This window comes from Sodiomyces alkalinus, assembly GCF_003711515.1.
Source record: "Sodiomyces alkalinus F11 unplaced genomic scaffold SODALscaffold_10, whole genome shotgun sequence".
Classification (NCBI taxonomy): Eukaryota; Fungi; Ascomycota; class Sordariomycetes; order Glomerellales; family Plectosphaerellaceae; genus Sodiomyces; species Sodiomyces alkalinus.
In genome coordinates this window covers 696,635-715,868 of record NW_021167088.1, presented here as the reverse complement: position 1 = coordinate 715,868, position 19,234 = coordinate 696,635, and the positions used below count along the sequence as shown (strand labels likewise).

The 19,234-nt window shown below is 46.9% G+C and overlaps 2 protein-coding genes across 2 annotated transcripts; one reads left to right on the top strand and one right to left on the bottom strand.

The window, feature by feature from the left end:
• Window positions 1-13,813: 13,813 nt before the first annotated feature.
• Window positions 13,814-14,183, bottom strand: SODALDRAFT_362723 (hypothetical protein; the record flags this gene model as incomplete). The annotated part of the gene is made up of 2 exons (XM_028614487.1): window positions 13,814-13,837; window positions 14,010-14,183. 2 exons carry the CDS (start codon window positions 14,181-14,183, stop codon window positions 13,814-13,816), a joined length of 198 nt encoding a protein of 65 aa, XP_028463680.1.
• Window positions 14,184-14,647: 464 nt separating this feature from the next.
• On the top strand, window positions 14,648-19,163 carry SODALDRAFT_381156 (hypothetical protein). The gene is made up of 6 exons (XM_028615151.1): window positions 14,648-15,179; window positions 15,459-15,682; window positions 15,824-15,836; window positions 16,277-16,345; window positions 16,446-16,588; window positions 16,645-19,163. The coding sequence occupies exons 1-6, from the start codon at window positions 15,139-15,141 to the stop codon at window positions 18,849-18,851; spliced, it is 2,697 nt and encodes an 898-aa protein (XP_028463679.1). The 5' UTR covers window positions 14,648-15,138; the 3' UTR covers window positions 18,852-19,163.
• Window positions 19,164-19,234: the final 71 nt, after the last annotated feature.

Genomic DNA, 19,234 nt, shown 5'->3' with positions numbered 1-19,234 from the left:
TGTCGTGCTACGAGGGTAACTAACCGAAACGCCCGTTAAGCCGCCCGTTAAGCCGCCCGTTAAGCTGCCCGTGAAGAACCTCCTATAGGTTCGGCGGCTCCTCCTCCACCTATTCTAATAACCCACCCTCTAATAGATCCTACCCCGGTTCCTCTATATCGCCGCCGCGCCTGTTAGTAGAGATAAGGCCTATAGGCTACCCCGGGAAGTTACTATACGCACTATAGGCGTTACCTTCTAAGTATTAATTTTGCTATACGGCGTAACGGTGCCGCGTATAATATCTATAATACCTGCCACGTTATAGCCCGTCGTGAGAGAATAGCCGTTAATACTAGCTAGCGTAATACGAATATCGACCGTCGCAGACGCCGCGAAGAATATACTAAGCCGTTAGGGTGGTATTAGCCGGGTATTACGGTTAATTACTATAACCTTAGATTAATACGGGTAGAGTGTAAATATTACGCTATACTCTATTAGATTAGGGAGAAGTTATAGGTTAGTTTTCTATCCCGCGTTACTAGTCGTTAGCTAACGGCTATTATCTTCTATTACTTAGGAATTATCGCCTATAAACCCGAAATCTAGCACCTATTATAACTAGGGCGATATCGATATTCCCGTTATCTCCCCGCTACCCGACTTCTTGTAACGTTTACTATACGCGAATACCGCTTAAGCTATAGATTATCGTAAAAGAATCCGTTAATATAATAATACCTTTTCGTTTACGTCTATATAATATACTAAGACCCGTTAAGGTGCTACGGCCGGCGGCGTAATAGCCTTCTAGATCCACGGCACCCTCTACCACTATACTAGGCTATTAAGTGCTATAGGTCGACTTCCCGCCTTTACCTAGCTATACTTTTACGACCCGTAGGCTATTACCGACTAGCGCCTTACGAATACCTAAAGCCTTAACTATACGCTTAACCGTTATATCCTAGGGGAAATTTCGGACTTCTTGCACGAGTATAACCCCTTCGTATAAATATATAAAACGGCACGTAAACGCTTTAACTCCCTCTGTGAATAGTGCCGTATTATACTTAACTCTAGGATAGAATTAGTTATTAAGCAGGGTGCTAATATACGACGTGAGAATCTGCCCGTTACGGATAAGGTTACGGCTATTATACCGGATAAGTAGGGTAAAGTCTGCTACTATAATATTATCCTCGTAGAGAGACGGTCTAACGGTAGCGTAGGCGGCCTTACGCGGATCAACCACGAGTATTCTGCCTACCTACCACTATCTTACCCGCTTATATATCCGCGTGGCGGTTCCGGATATTACTAGCAGTTATAGTTACGGGATATTTATAACCGTTAGCGGCAGAATACCGAGGTTAAGTTCCGTTAATTCTACCGTTATATACTATACCCGCGATACTAGTAGAGGTTCGTGCCCTTTATATACGGCCGTCTTTTTTAGTAGTTTTTAGTGGACTTATAGGTATCCTGCGATTAGAAGAAGCTTAATTAGATCTAGCGCTATTAGAATAAGATACGGGCTAATATATATAACGGGATACGGGATTAGGCGCACGAGGCCGATAGCGATACCCGTAATATTAGCCGACGGATCGTCTTACCCTTAAATTACGTTAGCGGCTAAAGGTTTATCTTATAGTGTTATTAGGATTCTATAGTAATTATACGGGCTTTTAGTACTCCGACCTTTTTTTATCACCTTTACGGCTAATCCTACCTAGCCAGAGATTATACGGGAGCTTTAGCTAGGTTAGACTACTAGTAACCAGCCCGATTTAGTCGGCCGTGTATTCGAGTTAAAGTCCCGCGACCTAGAATACCAGCTACGTGATAGTCTATTTAATAAGTTTACGGGGATTATATAGACCGTGGAATACTAGAAGCGCGGTCTTCTATATCGTTATATCCTTCTTTTCCTTACGCCGCGGGCGGCTAAGATATATAAGGACCCCGTAAATATCGATAAGGTTCTCTTTACGGAGCTACCGGACCACGAGTCGGATCCTACTAGCCGTTTTTTTAATATTATTAGTAAGAATATAATATATAGTTCTTACGGTGATAATAAGCCCTTTACACCGTGTATATAGCCGTAGCCTAGCGATAAGAACCGTATAAAGTGCTCTAAGCGGTTCTCTAAGCCGTACTACCTAAAGACGACTATACGGGGGGATAGTTATCCTAAATATAGGCGCCGTAACTCTAGCCTGCACGTTATAAAGAGAGGCCGCGTAGGAGAGGTCCCCCTTAATAACCGTTTTATTATTTCCTATAGCCCGTATCTCTGCCTCCGCTACAGTGCCTATATTAACGTTAAGATTTACGGATCTATTAAGGTGAGTTATCCTCTCCCGTATATCTACCTCCGTTCTGTACCTTACTAACCTTAATATTTACGGTTCTATTTAGACGATTAAATACGTGTATAAGTACGTTTATAAGGACACCGACCGCATAACTACACGTATATCCGGCAAAAAGGGCGAAGATAAGGTTAATCTCTATCTCCAGAGTCGTTATATCGGTCCCGCGGAGGCCGTTATTCAGTTATTCGAGTTCCCCGTACACCGTGAGTATCCGCCCGCTATACGTCTTCCGGTTTATCTTAAAGGATAGTAGCCTATATACTTCGGCGATAACACAACCATAAGCCAGATTAAGCGTATATTATAGGAGCGGAAGACTTAGCTAATAGCCTTTTTCGACTATAACCATGATAACGCTAATAGCCGCGAGTTATTCTATTACTAGTTTCCTAGCCGTTATACGTGGAAACCGTAGTACTTTACTTAGTAGCCGAGGTAGCGTGGATTTTAAATCGGCCGTCTACGGTATATACCCCTAACGGCTAGAGAGGCGTACTATTTACGGTCACTCTTAGTCTCCGTTTAAGGGCCGACTTCCTTTACCGACCTTTATACCGTGGAGGGGATTATCTATAATACCTACCGCGAGGCCTGCGTTATAGCCGGGCTTCTGCACGATAACTGTTATTAGGTTATCTATTTTAAGGAGGCCGTTATTTAGAAGACCGGGCGTGCGTTACGGGAGCTATTTATCGTCGCTCTAATCCACGGAGACGTTTCCGGTCTAGTATCGATCTAGAAGAGGTTTACGGAGTCTATATACGATAACCTGCCTTACACATTATAGCGCTAGTGCTTCCGATATCCTGCCGATCTAGAACGCCCGTATATCGATTACGGTTTTTATCTTATATACTCTCGGCTCCTTAAGGTAAGCAAGACTATTACGGAGTTTAGGCTACCTGCGCCTTTACACGACTAGCGCTATACGACCGGTAATATATTATTTATTACGGAGACTTACGATCGCGATGCCTAGGCTACGGTGTATAAAGATATCCACCGCCGGTTTAACTAGAGCTAGGCTATAGTATTTAGCTATATCGTGGCTACTATTAAATCTCGTAGCCGCAGCGCCCGTTTCTTTTTATAGAGCCCCGGCGGTATAGAGAAGACGTTTATATACCGCGGTCTCTACGTGTATTTCCGGTCGCGCGGGCAGATTATACTCTACGTGGCGTCCTCTAGCATCGCGGCCGTTCTTCTTAAGGGTGGCTATATAGCCTATTCGCGGTTTAAGATCCCCTTATAGGTTAATAACGCCTTAACCTATAACGTGCTAAAGAATTCGGACCTTATAGCGTTATTATAGGAGACGGTTTTTATTATCTAGGACGAGGTTTCTATATAGTATAAGTTCTGTTTCGAGGCCGTTAATCGTACGTTACGGGATATACTAAGTAACGATTACCTCTTCGGCGGTATTCCGGTTATCTTCGGAGGCGATTTTACCTAGATCCTGCCCGTTATTCGTAATAGTAGTCGGGCGTAGATTATACACGCCTGCTTCTAGCGGTCCTCTATCTAGCCGTAACTTAGTATTCTTTGGCTAACGGAGAATATACGGGTTACCTTTACCGATTCTAATAATCGGGCGTTTATTTAATAGTTATAGGACCTCTCCTATAATACCGAACTTCACGAGTTAGTCGACTTTTCCCCTGCTGTTACGGCTATTTACGATATTATCTATTTATACGGGCGTATTTACCCGACTAAATTACTATAGTAAGCGCCGTTAGACTATATAGTCTGTATTAACCGCGTTATTCTAACGACTTGTAATACTACTATCACGGCTATTAATAGGTAAATACTAGGGCGACTACTTAGCCGCTCGTAGGTTTACTTAGCCGAGAATTCAGTCGCTAATCGAGTAGAGGATACTAACGGCCCTACGCCCGAACTAGTACCGGAGTTTTTAATAGAATTAGAGTTCGCCTCTATCCCGCCCGCGAGGCTTAAGCTAAAGGTCGGCGCGCCCGTTATACTTATACGGAACCTTAGCCCGCGGCAGGGATTATATAACGGCACGCGTATAGTTATTTTACGGATAGCGCGTAATACGCTAAAGGTTAAGGTGCTATCCGGAACACACGCTAGCGAGGTAGTATTTATCCCCTATATCTGTTTAGATTCTAATAAGGAGGACTACCCGTATATTATCCGGCGCCGTTAATTCCCGTTACGGCTCTATTTCGCGATAACGATTAATAAGTCGTAAGGGTAATCGTTTAGTATAGTCGGCGTGGATTTCCGGTAGCACGCCTTTACTTATAGTTAGTTTTACATTACGATATCGAGGGTTACGGACGTTAGGAATCTATTTATTTTATTATAGGCCGATAACGGTTAGGGCGGCGGGTAGGCTTAGCCGTAGATTAGCCGGAGTATATCTAATATCGTATATCCAGAGGTCTTAATAGATTCTTTTTAACGGTTACTTCTACGGTTATAGTAGTCTGCTATAGTAACTAGCGATCGATAACGCGGTCGGGTTTCTTTATTATATAGCCTATATTAAGGGTAGACGAAGTAACGAAGTAAATTACCTATTCCCGCCGTACCGGAAACATAAAAACAAAATAACCGTAAACCCTTTATAAAGTAATAAAGTAAAAAAAAAAAAGCCCGTCTTAGTTCTCCGCCGGGGTACTATTCTCTAGGGTAGCGATTATATTCTTATAGTACTGGATTAACTACTTTTTCTATGCCGTCGTTATACCGGTAAGGAGTATCACGGCTAGCACTTCGACGTTACTAAAGGTTATTACGGGCGGGGCGAGGGGTATAGGCGTGGCGGGCGTAGGCGTAGCGGGCGTAGCGGTGGCCGTATTTATACCCGAAGCACCGGCGATAGTTATAATAGTCGGGGGGGAAGGGGGGGGGGGTAGGAGCGGTAGCCGTAGTCGAGGTCTTTGCCTTCTTAGAAGGTGTTACGGTTCTTATAGTATTATAGATTATTTAATTAGTATAGATCGGTATTTGTTACGGTTATTATTAGCTTACTTGTAGTCTTATTTACACGCTTCTTCCCCTTAGAAAAAGCGGGAGTAGCGGTAGCGGTAGCGGTAGCGGTAGTATTATTATCGGCTAGGGGGGGGGAGCGGTATGAATATTTACGGCCTTCTGAATTAAAATAGCAGTTATTATAGCTACCGCTAGCGACTCCCGAGAACGTGTAATAACGGGCGAAGGGACTATCTTTCTTACTATAGTGCTTATAGTCTATCTAGAGGTCGCCGACAATTATTATTATAATAGCCTCTCGATTAGCCGGGCGACTAAGGTTAAGGTCTTTATCCTCCCATAATAAGAGGTCCTATTTAGCCTATATTAATAATATCGGTTAGTATATAATAAGATAGCAGGTAAGTTAGTAACCTACTCGAATAACGCGTATAGTATTAAGGGCCCCGGTAGCTTTATAGCCGCTATTATACATAAGGTTAAGAACCTTACTACGGTTAACCGTGCGACCGTCCTTTATAGGTATCGTTTACTAAATACGCGTGCTAGAGGAGGAGGCCGGCGTATTATATACGGGCGGGCGGGTAAGCATACGGGCGGGCGAGGTAATAGGCGAGGTAGCGATAAAGGCGGCGGCGGAGGCGGCGGGCGAGGCAGGGCGGGAGGCGGCGGCGGCGGGTAAGGCAGGGCGGGAGGCGGCGGTCGAGTTATCGGGCGACGGGGACTAGAATTCCTACGAATCGATAAAGGAGTCGGATAGGGCGGGCGGTATACTACGAATTACGGTTAGTATCGTCGCTTTCTATAGGGTTAAGGCGTGTATTTATACCCGTAACTTACGTGATAGTAAGGCTATAACTACTTAAACCGGAAAGGAGGGAGGGATATTTGAATAGATAGAAAAAAACTATTACTTAGCGGCGCTATAACGGTTAATTAATTACGATCTTTATTCCGTAAATAGAGTAATCGAGGTATCGGAAATAAAGGAATACTTTATCGCGATAATAAAAGAGTTACTAAAGACCGTCGTTATAGCGTGGAAAACAGTAAATAACAGTAAAACAAAAGAAGACAGGCGTTTTACGGTTATTTTCGGTTATTTTCGGTTATTTGGTTATTATAGGGCACGTTATATAATAAGCCCCCCCCCCCCCCCCGGCGAGCTTGGCGGCGTGGCCCGTAGGGCAACCTGTCGCACGTTAAAAGGCACGTCAATGATCAACTTAGTAGAGCAGAAATCTCGTGTGTGTGTATTATATTAAGTTATATCTGGGAGAGTCTCTTATGCCTTTAATTTAGGTGGTAAAGACTCTGTTATAGGTACTATATTATTTAGATTCTATCCGGTCTTTTCCGGTATCTACCCTTATTACATCCTAATACCTAAAATCCCCGATATCCGGAGCCCTTAGTTATAGAGTGGATCACCCCTAGATCCCCTATAGACTATATCGTGGTCCTGCCTATACGATACACCCCCTTAGTTAAGGTGGGTCTTCCCAGGTTAACTAACTAATCAGAGGCTTCGGTTTAAACTAAACGCTTTTAACTTTTCCATCGTAAAATCAATAGTTAAGGGAAAACGCCCTCGTAAAAGGGATCTAAATCCGCCCTATTTAACCGTTTAATTTAATTCTATCTTAATTAGTTCCTCGATCCTGATTAGCCGGATCTAATTAATTAGATCTATATCTATCGGATCTGCCACGCTCTCGGGGGCCTTCGTTATAGCCGCTTTAGCACGTTGAATCTCTTCGTGTAGTCGTTTAGACTACTCAATACGATCCTTTTAATTAGTTAAATTAAGCTATTACTATAGTCTTTTAATCCCCGCCTCCGGTAATGCCTTCGTTAATCTGTCCGCGATTATCTCCTTCGTGTTAACGTACGTAACCTTAAAGAGACCTTATTATACTAACTAGCGCGCCTACTAGTTATATATATCGACGTGCCGTAGCCTTGTCCGCAGTCGTTATACCTTCTTATTAACAAGGTTAATAGTCCATTAATTATCGTAGTATAGCTAAAGCTATTATTAGTCCAGCCAAAGCTCTAAATCCCTTAATATCCGGCTAACGAATAACGTCTTTTTAGCGGCCTCTATGAAAGCGAGCAGTTCCAATTCTATTAACGACGTTATAACTATCGGTTATTTACCTGCTTTCTAGTTAACAGTGCCGCCGAAGAGCTTTATCGTATATCTTTACGAACTCTTACGGTCTGGATTATCCCTAAAGGACGCGTCGCTTACTATCAGGAAACGCCTATCCCCGCCGAATTCCAGGTAGTAGTATCTTATATAGTATAGGAATAGCAGCATTTATTAAGCCCTTTTAAGGTGGTTAGAGAAGGGGTTAACGTTATGTTAGGAAAGCTTCGAGTAGGCGAACGCGATATCGGGTCCTATCACGATAGCGGCGTATAGAATAGAACCGATTATTCCCTGATACTAACGGACCTCGGGAATCGACGCGCGGGTGCCGTCTCGGGGCATTACCGGCTCCGTAGATAATAGGACCTTTAGTGGTTTTCGGCAGAGTGTATCTACGTAGTATTTAACCGCGATCTTCTCCACGTAGGAAGACTATAATAGCTATAACCTACGGGTGGCTCTATCCCTCAGGACCTTAATTCCTAGGAACTAACGGATTTCTTCGCCTCTTAATAACCTATAGCTTCGTTTAAGGGCAGCCTTAAGGTCGTCGGCGTCCGTCTTACGGTCTTTATAGTATATAAGTCCGATATCGTTAACGTAGCAGAATAGGATTAAACCGTCGCGGATTATAATATAGGGGTCATTAGGGACGGCTATAAAGCCTATCCTCTATAGCTTACCGCTAAATTCCTCTTACTATAGTAATAGCGATACTCTTAAACCGAAGAGGGCTTTCCGTAGTAGTAGGACTTTACCTAGTACTTTATAGCCTTACGGTATCTTTATAAACACCTCTTCTTTAAGGCCAGCATTAATAAACGCGTTAACGGCATCGAACTACTTTATCTCCAGGTTAAATCGGGCGGCGATCGCTATTAGTATACGGAAGGACCACGAGGCTAGCATTACGGCGTAGTTATCTTTAGTCTCTAACCGTTTTTATTAATCCCCTCGGACTACGAGGCGTGCCTTACACTTAAGGAGGGTGCCCTCCTTATTAAATTTATAGGTATATACCTATCTACAGGCGAGGACTTATTGCTTATTAGCCTAATCACCACCTACCTCCTGCTAATAGCCTATCTATCGGTGCCCCTTAAGGTATTCCCCCTCGGCCTATAACTACCGCTCCCGTAACGGATAAAGGCATATATCGCGGTAGTGGTTTAGTAGAGGCGGGAGATCCTCGCGGGTTATATACAATAGCGATAGCGGCTAGGAGGTATAAGGGGAATCTATAGCACGGACGTTATTATCGTTACTAGTTTACTTCCTCGTGCGTATAGGGTTATAAATCCTGCTAGCGTTAAGGAACGCCTTCTAGGCGTTATCGTTCTAGACCTTCTCGGTCGTGTATAGACTTACGATAGTTCTCGCGATAGATAGGCGCGCGGGTAATAAGCGCGTGGCCGACGGGAGTATAGCTAATAGGCACCCCTTAGGGGCACCTATAGCTATCCGTTAGTGGTTATCGTGTTCTTCCACCTTAGCGCACCTAACCACCGCTAACGCTATAAGGAACGCGCGCGCGGGATCTTTAGGGGATATTAGAGGCGTAGGAAACGGTTTAAACCTCGTAGTGGTAAACCGTGAAGTGTCCGTAGTAATAGCGGTAGCCTCTCCCGTAGTAATAGCAGTAGCGTCGGAGTTACGAGATTCTAAATCTATAGCCTAGTTATTAGGCTATAGATTTAGAACCTCGTCTATAGTAATAGTAGTAGCCTCTCTCGTAGTAATAGCGACGGCCTCGCCTTTATCCGTAGTAATAGCGGTGGTATCGCCTTTACCCGTAGTAATAGCGGTGGTATAGTCTTCTTCTATAGTAATAGCAGTATCCGTAGTAATAGCGGTGCTCGTAGTAATAACGGTATAGTCTATAGCAATAGTAGTGGCCTCTTATATAGTAATAGTGACGGCCTCGCCTTCGTCCGTAGTAATAGGGGTAGCGTAAAAGTCCTCCGACTCGAGATTTAATACGTCTATAGCTATACCTCTTAATAGTAGCCTATTCGCGGTTATAGTATAGGTAATACGGATAGATTATAGGCGTTCCCCGATTTCCTTGGCGGAAGCTATGGCTTATAGCGTTTTAATCCTGCCGTTAAATATCTCGTCTTCGTTAAAAACCACGTCTTTTATAGTAATAATATCCGTTAGGTATAGCAGCTAAATACGGAAGCTATTCGAGGATTAGTATCCGACGTGATAGCCGATCTATACCTTCGGTTCCAGCCTTTATAGGCGGTTCCTTTTAGCTTAGGTATCGCACGTTTTTGCAAAGGCTTTATAGCCGTAAGCTCGTAGGTGCGTAAGGTTAGGTTAACAGCCGCGCAGGCCTTCGTATAGTATCTTCTAATCGTTAATATATCGTGGCGTTCTATTATACAGATATATAGTAGTCTTAAAGACCTTAGGCCAGATAGATATAGGCAGATTAGCTCTAATCCTTATAGCCCTCGCCCTTCTCTTAACGATACCTCTAATCCGTTCTACTACGCCGTTCTAATCCTAGAAATATAGTGCTAACGGTTAGCCTTCCACCCCCTTAGCAGCGAGGAAAGCAACGACTTCTAGGTGCTAAAATATCTTAGAATCAGCCCGTAGAACGCGTGGCCTAATATCGAATTAGGTCTTAAGCAGGGTAAAAACGTCCTTTAAAGCGTGTAGGATAAAGCCTTAGTCTCTTTTCTATAGGTAGTAATCCTATATATAACCTATATACACGTCTATAACGGATATAATAGACTTATACTATCCGCTTGCTAACTACTCCGCCTCTTCTAGATTATAAAAATTAATAGCGAGGGCCTCTCTAGGCTTTAACGGGTAAAGGGATAGTATCCGCCGGATCTATATAGGCACTTACAACTATCTATACGTGTTATAGTCCGTTATACGTGGTCCCTTTATCCTTACCCCCTAAATAACGTCGACGATCTTTATAAGAGTATCGGTGCTATAGTGGCCGAGGCGTTCGTGCTACTATTATACTATAGTCTTCTACGGTTACCGCGGTTATCGTGATCTTCTATACGGGTTATCGCGGGGGTGCCTTACCGAGACCGCGAACGCGGTAGCGGCCGTGGCTTCCGCGCGCTCGATTATATACTAGCCGTGGATATCTAGTAGCTTATAGGTAGGCCGGTTATTAGCGGAGCTAATAATAGTATCGTTTACGATATCCTAGTAGTAACCTTATAGGCGTAGCTAGCGTTCCGAGACGATATTAGTAACGAATTCCTTATAGTATACGATATCACGGAGGCGTAGCAGCCTCTTCGTGCCCGCTAGGGATTATACACGTAGCTTAACGTCTCCGTATCCGAGGATAGGAGCCTTATAAGTACCCACCTAAAGCGTTGATAAATTAACCGTGGGTAGTCTAACGGCCGTAAAACGGCCTCGATTATTAAAGATATTAATTAACGATCCTAAGTCTAGGATCGCGTAGTATAATAACGCTCTGGCTTAGTTAATAGAAAGGGATATCCCCTATTCTTATTATAATCTTAATAGTATTGTCGTATGATGACGCGCTACCTCTTAGGTTAGGGGGGCTCCTAGTCTCCCCGTCGCGGTAACGGACAGGTCTTTATAAACTATAGTAGGCGTAGTATTATAGAGTTAATCTTCCTGGACTTCCTCTATCTTATTAGCGGTAGCAGCTACTACTTCCCGCCTCTTCTATATCGCGGTATCCACGCGGCTTTTAAAACTATAAATACGTATCTTCTTTTCCGCGACCTTTATAATATCTTCACGGCCACGCTAAGTATAAGGGCGTATATCCGGCCTTATATACTAATAGACGGCGGTAGTATAGGTGTTTTCGTATATCTCGCAGGGCCTCCTTATTACGGGAGGGATAGCCTTTAAGGACGTGTCGCTACGAGGACGCTTTTTATTATCTTTATTATTAGCAGTAATAGTATCCTTAGTATCGGGGAGGTTCCTAAGGGTATTAAAGGTGCCTCTCCTAACTCTAGGCTTTATAGTGGAGGATTATAGGCTCTTTATATTACTAAGAACCGCCCTTAGAGCCTTTACGAAGTCGTTAATCGTTAGCTCGTTTTCTATAATCTTATCGTAGTTATTTACTAGGTAGTTATTACTCTATTCCTAGGTAATAGGTCTAATAGCTTTTAACGTGTTTTCTGCTTAATAATCCGCGCTTAATAGCTCTAAAACGCCTATATATTTATAGTATATTATCGCTATTTTCTAGCTTACTACCTAGGCGTCTATATCCTTAGGTATAGCCTTTATAGGCGTAGTGTATCGTTAGTATAGGACCAGGGCTTCCTTACGGAGGTCTATAGGTATCGGTCCTACGTGCGCGTGTAGGAGAGTAATCTAGGCCCGCGGGTTATTTACGGTATTGTCCTATAGCTAGGTAAGGAGGTTATATAACGTAGTATATATAGTCCCTTCGATATAGGAGCGTACCTTATTAAACTCCTTCTACTACGCGTCGTAGTCTGCCTTTTCCTCGCGGTATATACGGCGATCTTATAGGTAGCGCGTGCGCCCCTTTTTAGAGAGGTCATCGATAAACGTAGGCGTCCTAGTCGTTAGTTCTTTTATTATAGCCGTAGCCTTCCGGTAAGCGGCCGTCTTCCTCTTACCGGCGGCCGTGGCCGCTATAGTAGCGGCCGTGGCGGCGGTATCCGTGGTATCCGTGGCCTTATCGCCCTTTAGCGTGATAGTAGAAGACGGAGTAGCCGTGACGGTAGTAACCGTGGCCTCCGCGTTAGGGTCCGCGGCGAGGGCTTTGTATTTACGAACGTTAGGGGGTATGGGTATAGGGAGGAGATAGGCGTTAGCCTCCTTATCGCTTAGCTTTAGACTAAGGTAGTTATCCTAGTAGGAGGCTAATTTACCGCGTACGGCGCGCTCCTAAACTACCTAATCCCTTTAGTTAACGAGGGTAGTAGCGGCCGTCTTCTATTCGGTGTTAGATACGTTAGAAGATATCCTTACTAGATTATCGTTTATCGGTTAGTTAATTAATAGGTAGGTTAATTAGTCTCTTAATTACTCTGATTAGGTCGATAGTAGTTATTTAAGAGTGCTTATATAGACGTGATTACTTCTTTATAGTGGAATAGGGATAGCCTTATTAATATCTATCGTTTAGGCGTTATAAACCGGGCTTATAACTATTATACGTTAAAACGCACTTTAATAATTAACTTAGTAGAGCAGCAATCTTATATATATATATTATATTAAGTTATATCTAGGAGAGTCTTTTATACCCTTAATTTAGGTAGTGAAGACTCTGTTATAGGTACTATATCATTTAGATCCTATCCGGTCTTTTCCGGTATCCACCCTTATTATATCCTGATACCTAAAGTCCCCGATATCCGGAGCCCTTAGTCATGGAGTGGATCCCCCCTGGATCCCCTATAGACTATATCGTGGTCCTGCCCATGCGACACAACCTGCTAAGCTCATACTGTCTGATGAACCCCAAACAGGGGCACGTCTCACCGACCCTCACCACCTAGATGCCACATGACTGCATGGAACGCCTTTGACCACTCGTTCACAATATCTCGTCCCTGGAGACTTGCCGAGCAAGGTAGTATTGGTGAGGCTCTTAGGCTCCCATGTGATTCTCTTCGCTGTGTCAATTTCTACATATCATCCATGAATTTCAACAAGCCTCTTGGGTACTCGACTGTTCGTGTACCTACCACCAAATCGAATAATCTACTATCCTGGTAGTCATTGGAGTCATTCCCTAACCCGTATCGCTCCAGGTGACACCAGCGTGACACAGGAGTCTGACAGTCAATCTACGTTGACTTCCTCCGCTGGATGCAAAGCAGGTCCTTCAGTTTCGCATTGAGAAACGACAAGCGAACTCCAAAGGTCTTTTCATCATGTGCCCGTTGACTCTCACGGGTTGGTGTTCATTATAAGACTTCCCTTTGCACCTTACCCCAGAAGAGTGCTCGTTTCCCGACCCAGGCCATCGACCAAAGAAGTTTATTTCCCCACTGAAGCTGTGCTCTCCTCGGTGCCCTGAGGGCTTCTTCTCTCTCCACGACTCTCAATGCTCGATGGTCCAAAAAAAGGTCAAGCAAGGGGAGCTTGGACGGCCATCGGCTCGAGGTATAGTATAGCAAAGAAAGATAGGCCTTTCGCGCATGAAAGTGACTCCCAAGTCGGCATTTACGGGCCGAATACAATACTTCTGACAGCGTATGATCGTCGGCATCCATTTCCAGATCTGCGGCAGGGCAGGACCCTTATGAGCTACACGCTCATGTAACGTCTCAGTCAGCTCGGGGTGCGTGATTGTGATTATTCATGCTCTGGTCGCCCCCTTTCTCTGCGGCAGTCGCGAAGCAGCATGTGGCAGAGATGCCCATGGTCAGCGGTAGCAGACCGAGGTCGTCTCACAGAATTTCGATGCGATACCTCTTTTTCCCAAGCCACGTCAGATGATGTTAAACCCTGATCTGCTTGCAAGATATTGAAAAGTCCGTGTCATTTCCACCTACATTGCAGTCGGAGGAATCGTTACTAATCACCACAGTTCTTGCTTGTCTTGGGAATAAGACGTGGGCCTGAGAGAAGGGGCGATGGTATGCAAACCGTGTGGCAGCTGCAGGCAGAGTGGCGACGTGATGCGGTGATGCCAAGCAGACGTCGGAGAAATACAACCAACGCGCCATTCTTGCGGAACGCGATCTTGCAGTGGTCGAGTATAAAGAGCGTTTAGATGCAACGCAGGGCATCTGACAAAATCACATGTGATCAAGCAAGATAATGCTTCGAAGGATCGACTGCCTGGGCGGAGACCTGGCAGTATGTCGGGCTGTGAGAAGGGAAAACCTGGAATATGAGCGCCAGATAGCACCCGACAAGGTCCACCGCCGGGTAAATGTGAAGTTCTAGCGCGTGTTGGTTGTTCTCACAGCAATTGCAAGATAGGGATCCTGTCAGAACTGAGCTTGGTGATGCAAGTCACTACCACATTGGTGGAGTCTACGACGACTTGCAGATGGAAGACTTGACCGGTTGAAAAACTGGCCAGTGGTGGTTGCATGGATGGAACTATGCAGGATATCTCGCATAAAAATACGTGAAACGAAAAGCGTAATCACGTGAAGCAAAAATCATGTTTCCTTGTTGGTATGCGTGTACTGGCTTTTGGAGATAAGACTTCTTATGTATGAATACGGAAGATGTCCCGAGAGGAGGGCACTACGTGAGCGGATATCGTCGGTTTGGCGGGTTAGTTCAGCAAAGTTGAGAAGCATCGTCGCTTGAAGTCGGATATGCCTGGAGTATTTATATTTATATGACCGAGGCTGATTTTTGTGTCAGGTCCAATTCGCTTTCCCCTGGCCTGGGATGTCGGTAATCGGCGTGGGTGAGAGCTGGGCCTGAAGGTTGGCCTGAAGGTTAGACTGTACGGTTATGTGGACTGTGTGAGATATATTGCGGCTTTGCTTGGGTATCGGAGAATCGCGGGGAAAGAGGGAAAGCGGGAAAAGGGAATGAAGACGAGATGCAATACAAAGTAAAGGCTGGATGTCAGTATTCGAGGGGAGCCTCCCGAGATGGTTCATCTCAACATATACTACTCCGTACGAATAGGGGAAGTCTTGGAGATGCAGCCATGGAATGAATGGTGGGTTCCTGCGGCGGTGTGGTGGTGCAGCTGCGTGATCAGTAAAGCTGCATGATGATGGGTGGTGTAGGAGGTGGGGGCGGGGTGGGGGCCTGCCTTATGAAGTACAACGTACGTTGTACCTACCCCGTACGGAGTTCCTCCCCATAAGGTACCTTACCTTATGAATGAGTTCCGAAGCAAGTAATAAAGGGATGATGGGGTAATATTTCGTACCCAATTTGTGGTTCAGTTGTCGAGATATGCTGTCTTCACTTTGTACGAAATATTTCGTGCTTCGTACGATAAGGTACATGAAGTAACAACTTCACAGCCCTCGAGCCACTATTGAAAGGGCGAGATATTGGGGCGACCCTCGAGTCCTCCTATGGGCGGTTCTGGGCGGTCTGGGCCCTGAAGGACCCCTTCTAAGCCTTCTAAAGAACCCCACCAACCCCCTAGGTCGCGCCACGGTGTGCCCCCATGGTCTTGACCGGATGCAATACCGCTCCACTTTGGTGTTCCTCGATTACGCCAGCCCAGCCCGGCGCCGTCCCGGTGGGCAATTCTAGGGCAAGAAGGGGGTGCAACTTGCATGCGACCAAAGCAAGCACTCAGCCCCGTGACACACGAACCCACGCAAAAAAACCTTCCCCCTTCCCTTCTGCTTATCCGTAGACCAAAATACTCCGTGTACAGATCACACAGACTTGTGACTTTGCCCAACCTGTCACAGACAGCCGAATAAATCTCTAGATTTATCCGTACCTATTCGTACCTAGGTAGGTAGGTACTGTACCTTGCCCTTTGCACGGATACAAGTAACACATCCTAAATAAGGTACCTCAGGTACCTTAGGTAATACTCCACCAATTGATTACTTCAAAATACTTTGTACGTTATAGAATCGTTGGCACGGTGAACCCAATCTTACCAAGTCACTTGTCAACTATTTTTTAACAAAGTGCATTGTTTTTCATTTTTCTACCAAGGACACTTTCACTTCTTGTTTGGCTACCGTATTTTTATTGTTTTTTTGAGGGCTTTGGGTGAGAGGAGAAAGCCCAGGCTTGCTTCCACAGACCAACACTTATTTTCCGCAAACATCCTTTTCAACTGACCGCCCTGGGCCTGTCGCATTCGCATCCATAGGTCCATCACGCCGACTGACCAACCAACCAACCACATTTCCACGTCGTCCACCTTCATATTATCCATCCGGTGACCAAAAAATAACGGCAACGGGTATTGAAATATTGAAAAGCTGGGGCCCCCGTATCGGCCCCATCGCCTCCACGACGCTCACGCCGGTCTAACCCAGCGGATACGCGTCCACACGGCTGTTATCCCGACACCCGCATATTTCAGCCATCCATTCCAAATCCGTCCCCCGTCACACGCCCACTCTTTCCGCTGATCTCCTCCCTGAATTAACCCTGCACCTGCATCGGCCTCCCGCGACTGGTTGCGTCATGAACCTATCCGGACCATTGGCATTCCTCTTCCCCTCCGCTGTCTAGGTCCTCGGTCGCCTCCTCGTGTGCAGCCGTTTTGCCTGCCTATTTCGTCGATGAATCCTCCTTTGAACGACATGGATGATGCGGCGCGGCTCATCGGAGACTTGCACCAGAAGCTCTCCTCCCTCGATTCCAAAGTCGCTGCCTACCGCCAAGAAATGGCCCTGGAGTTCACACGATACTCTCGCGACCTCCTCAAAGACGTTCCCCAGGCCATTTCTGCCCGTGTCCACATAGCTGTGGCCGACTTGCTTCCTCAGTATCCCGCCGTCGGGCCTGCCCTGCAAGAGTCAGTGTCCTACTCTGACTCTGACTCATCGTTAAGCCTCGGCACCGATACCGGCAACGGTACCGATACCGCCGCCAGCACCGACACCGCTCGCGCTCCGTCAACTTCCTCCTCCTCCCCTTTCCCGTCCAAGACCGACAGCGATACCGACACTGCCGCTACCGTTCCTGCAATATCTCCCGCCCCCGCGTCCGCGTCCGCGTCCGCTTCCGTTTCGGCTTCGGCTTCGGCTGCTGCGTCTACCCTCGACAGCTTGTCGGACGCCGAATGGCTGGCAGCGCCCACGGCCAACTCGCCCTTTTCCACGCCGCACGCTATCACCCCTGCCGCTGCCGCTGCCGCTGCCGCTGCTGCGAAGTCAACCTCGACGGGTTCCCCTCGAGCTAGTACTGCCGACCGCGATAGAGAGCTACACGGCCTTTTTACACCGGCCTTCTTACCGCTCTTACAGGCCAGCCCCGCTCTGGCCATGCCACTTTTCCCTCCGTCGCCAGCCTCGCCGTCCAGCTCTCGAGACTCCCTTGACGCGACAATACACCCCCCAGCTGACAATATGGGCGAGGTGGACAAGGAACTCGGATCAAAAGAGAACCAGTCACAAACGTCTGCGACTCTCCATCCCTCATCTAGGCCACCCCCTTCTCGCCGGACAACCGACGACACCAGCTCATGCGGCACGGCGGAGCAGGGCGAGAGCAGTGTGCGCCGTCGCAGTGCTTTGCGGCGCTCATCGACCGGTTCCAAGGGACCTCTCAGCCCTCGCCGGGTCCGCTTCGAGTTTGAAGGAATCGAGGTTTTGCCCACCTCATCACCGGAATCCTCCGACGTCTCTTTCATCCAATCTCACTCCTTGCCGTCGACGTTCTCCCGCGCTGGCGCTGCGCCTCCTGAAAACGAGGTTATAGTTGACGAAGATGCCGTCAGTGCCGAATCTATATTGGGCCCGGACGAGGAAAGCGAGCCTCCGCCCAAGAAAGTGTCCTCCTCCCAGGCTCTCCGAGCGCTATCAAGGACACCTCTGGACACAAATACCGTCTGGACAGTCGTCAATGCGGACTCCCCCGAGCTTGCCTCCGAGAGGAATTCGCCTCGGAACATTTCGCCTGGGTCCAGTAAGGGCTCCCTCCCGGAGTCACCGATGCATTCGGGATCTTCGCCTCGACGCCCTAAGAAGCCGTTGAAATCCCCCCCTCCTGAGCCACAGGACCCGGCGGATGACTACGATGATGGAGACTCGTCGGACGACGACTTTCTGGCGATGGCGAAGCCGAAGTCGTCTGCTAACAAATCAAGCATTGCCTCCCCCCGATCTCTTTCTCCCCTCAGACAACAACCGACCCCTCCTGCTTTGCCAGACCTGGAGCGTACAGCTTCCACATCAGTTTCACGATCCACGGCCTCACCAAGGGAGATCACCAAACCTACCGCAGGGCTGATAAGTAGCGTTGTGCATGACGAGGACGAGGGCATATTCGACTTTGAGGGGGCAACCCCGGCCAAACCTCAACGCGCACCAGAGCCGGTCCAGGACGAGATGGAAGAAGACGAAGCGACCACCCCAGAACCCGAACCCGTCCCGACAGCGCTCTCAAGCTCACCGTCGGTGCCGATCGCCAAGCCAGAAACGCCGGCGGCGACGCATCTGACGTACGGAACCGTGGGCTCCTTCAAAGGACGGCCCGTGACGGTATCCGTCGTCACGAACCCCGAAGTGTACGCCCAAGCTGCATCCCTCGGGGACGTCAATACCTTTGTCGGAGGGCTCGACGGGAGCACGGGGGCCGATGAGGGCGATCTGGCTAGCTATCGCGCTAGCGTGGGCCAAGCGCTATACTCCGGTACTCCTCGAAGCCTGACGGAGCGCATGTTGATGGAGGATGCGCAGGCCCAGCGACGCGCTGCTGCTCAGGGGCGATCATAATATTGGCGCATATTTCTACAGCGTCTCATCTCGTACTTGCTGTACAACATTTACCTTTTTTCTTGTCGGTACTGGAGCTTAAAAAAAAGAATAGTGCACAACCTTCAGGCACTTGTGTGGATAGGTTTGCTCAAAGGATTTGGAATATCCCGGAGACTTGGATAGTAGTGGGATCTGAAGGTGTAGAGGGGGTGGTTTATGGGATAGGTCGGTATATATCCGTATACGCCTCATTAGGCTCTTGGGTCCGCACGGTTGACTGATTTTCAATTTCAGGTTCTGAACGTTGTTGGTACACGAACACAGGGACGCATGTTTCAAGGTATTCATTGAAAGGCGTCTCGGTGTAAATTCTCTCTAAAAATATTTGTGGTTTTAACAAA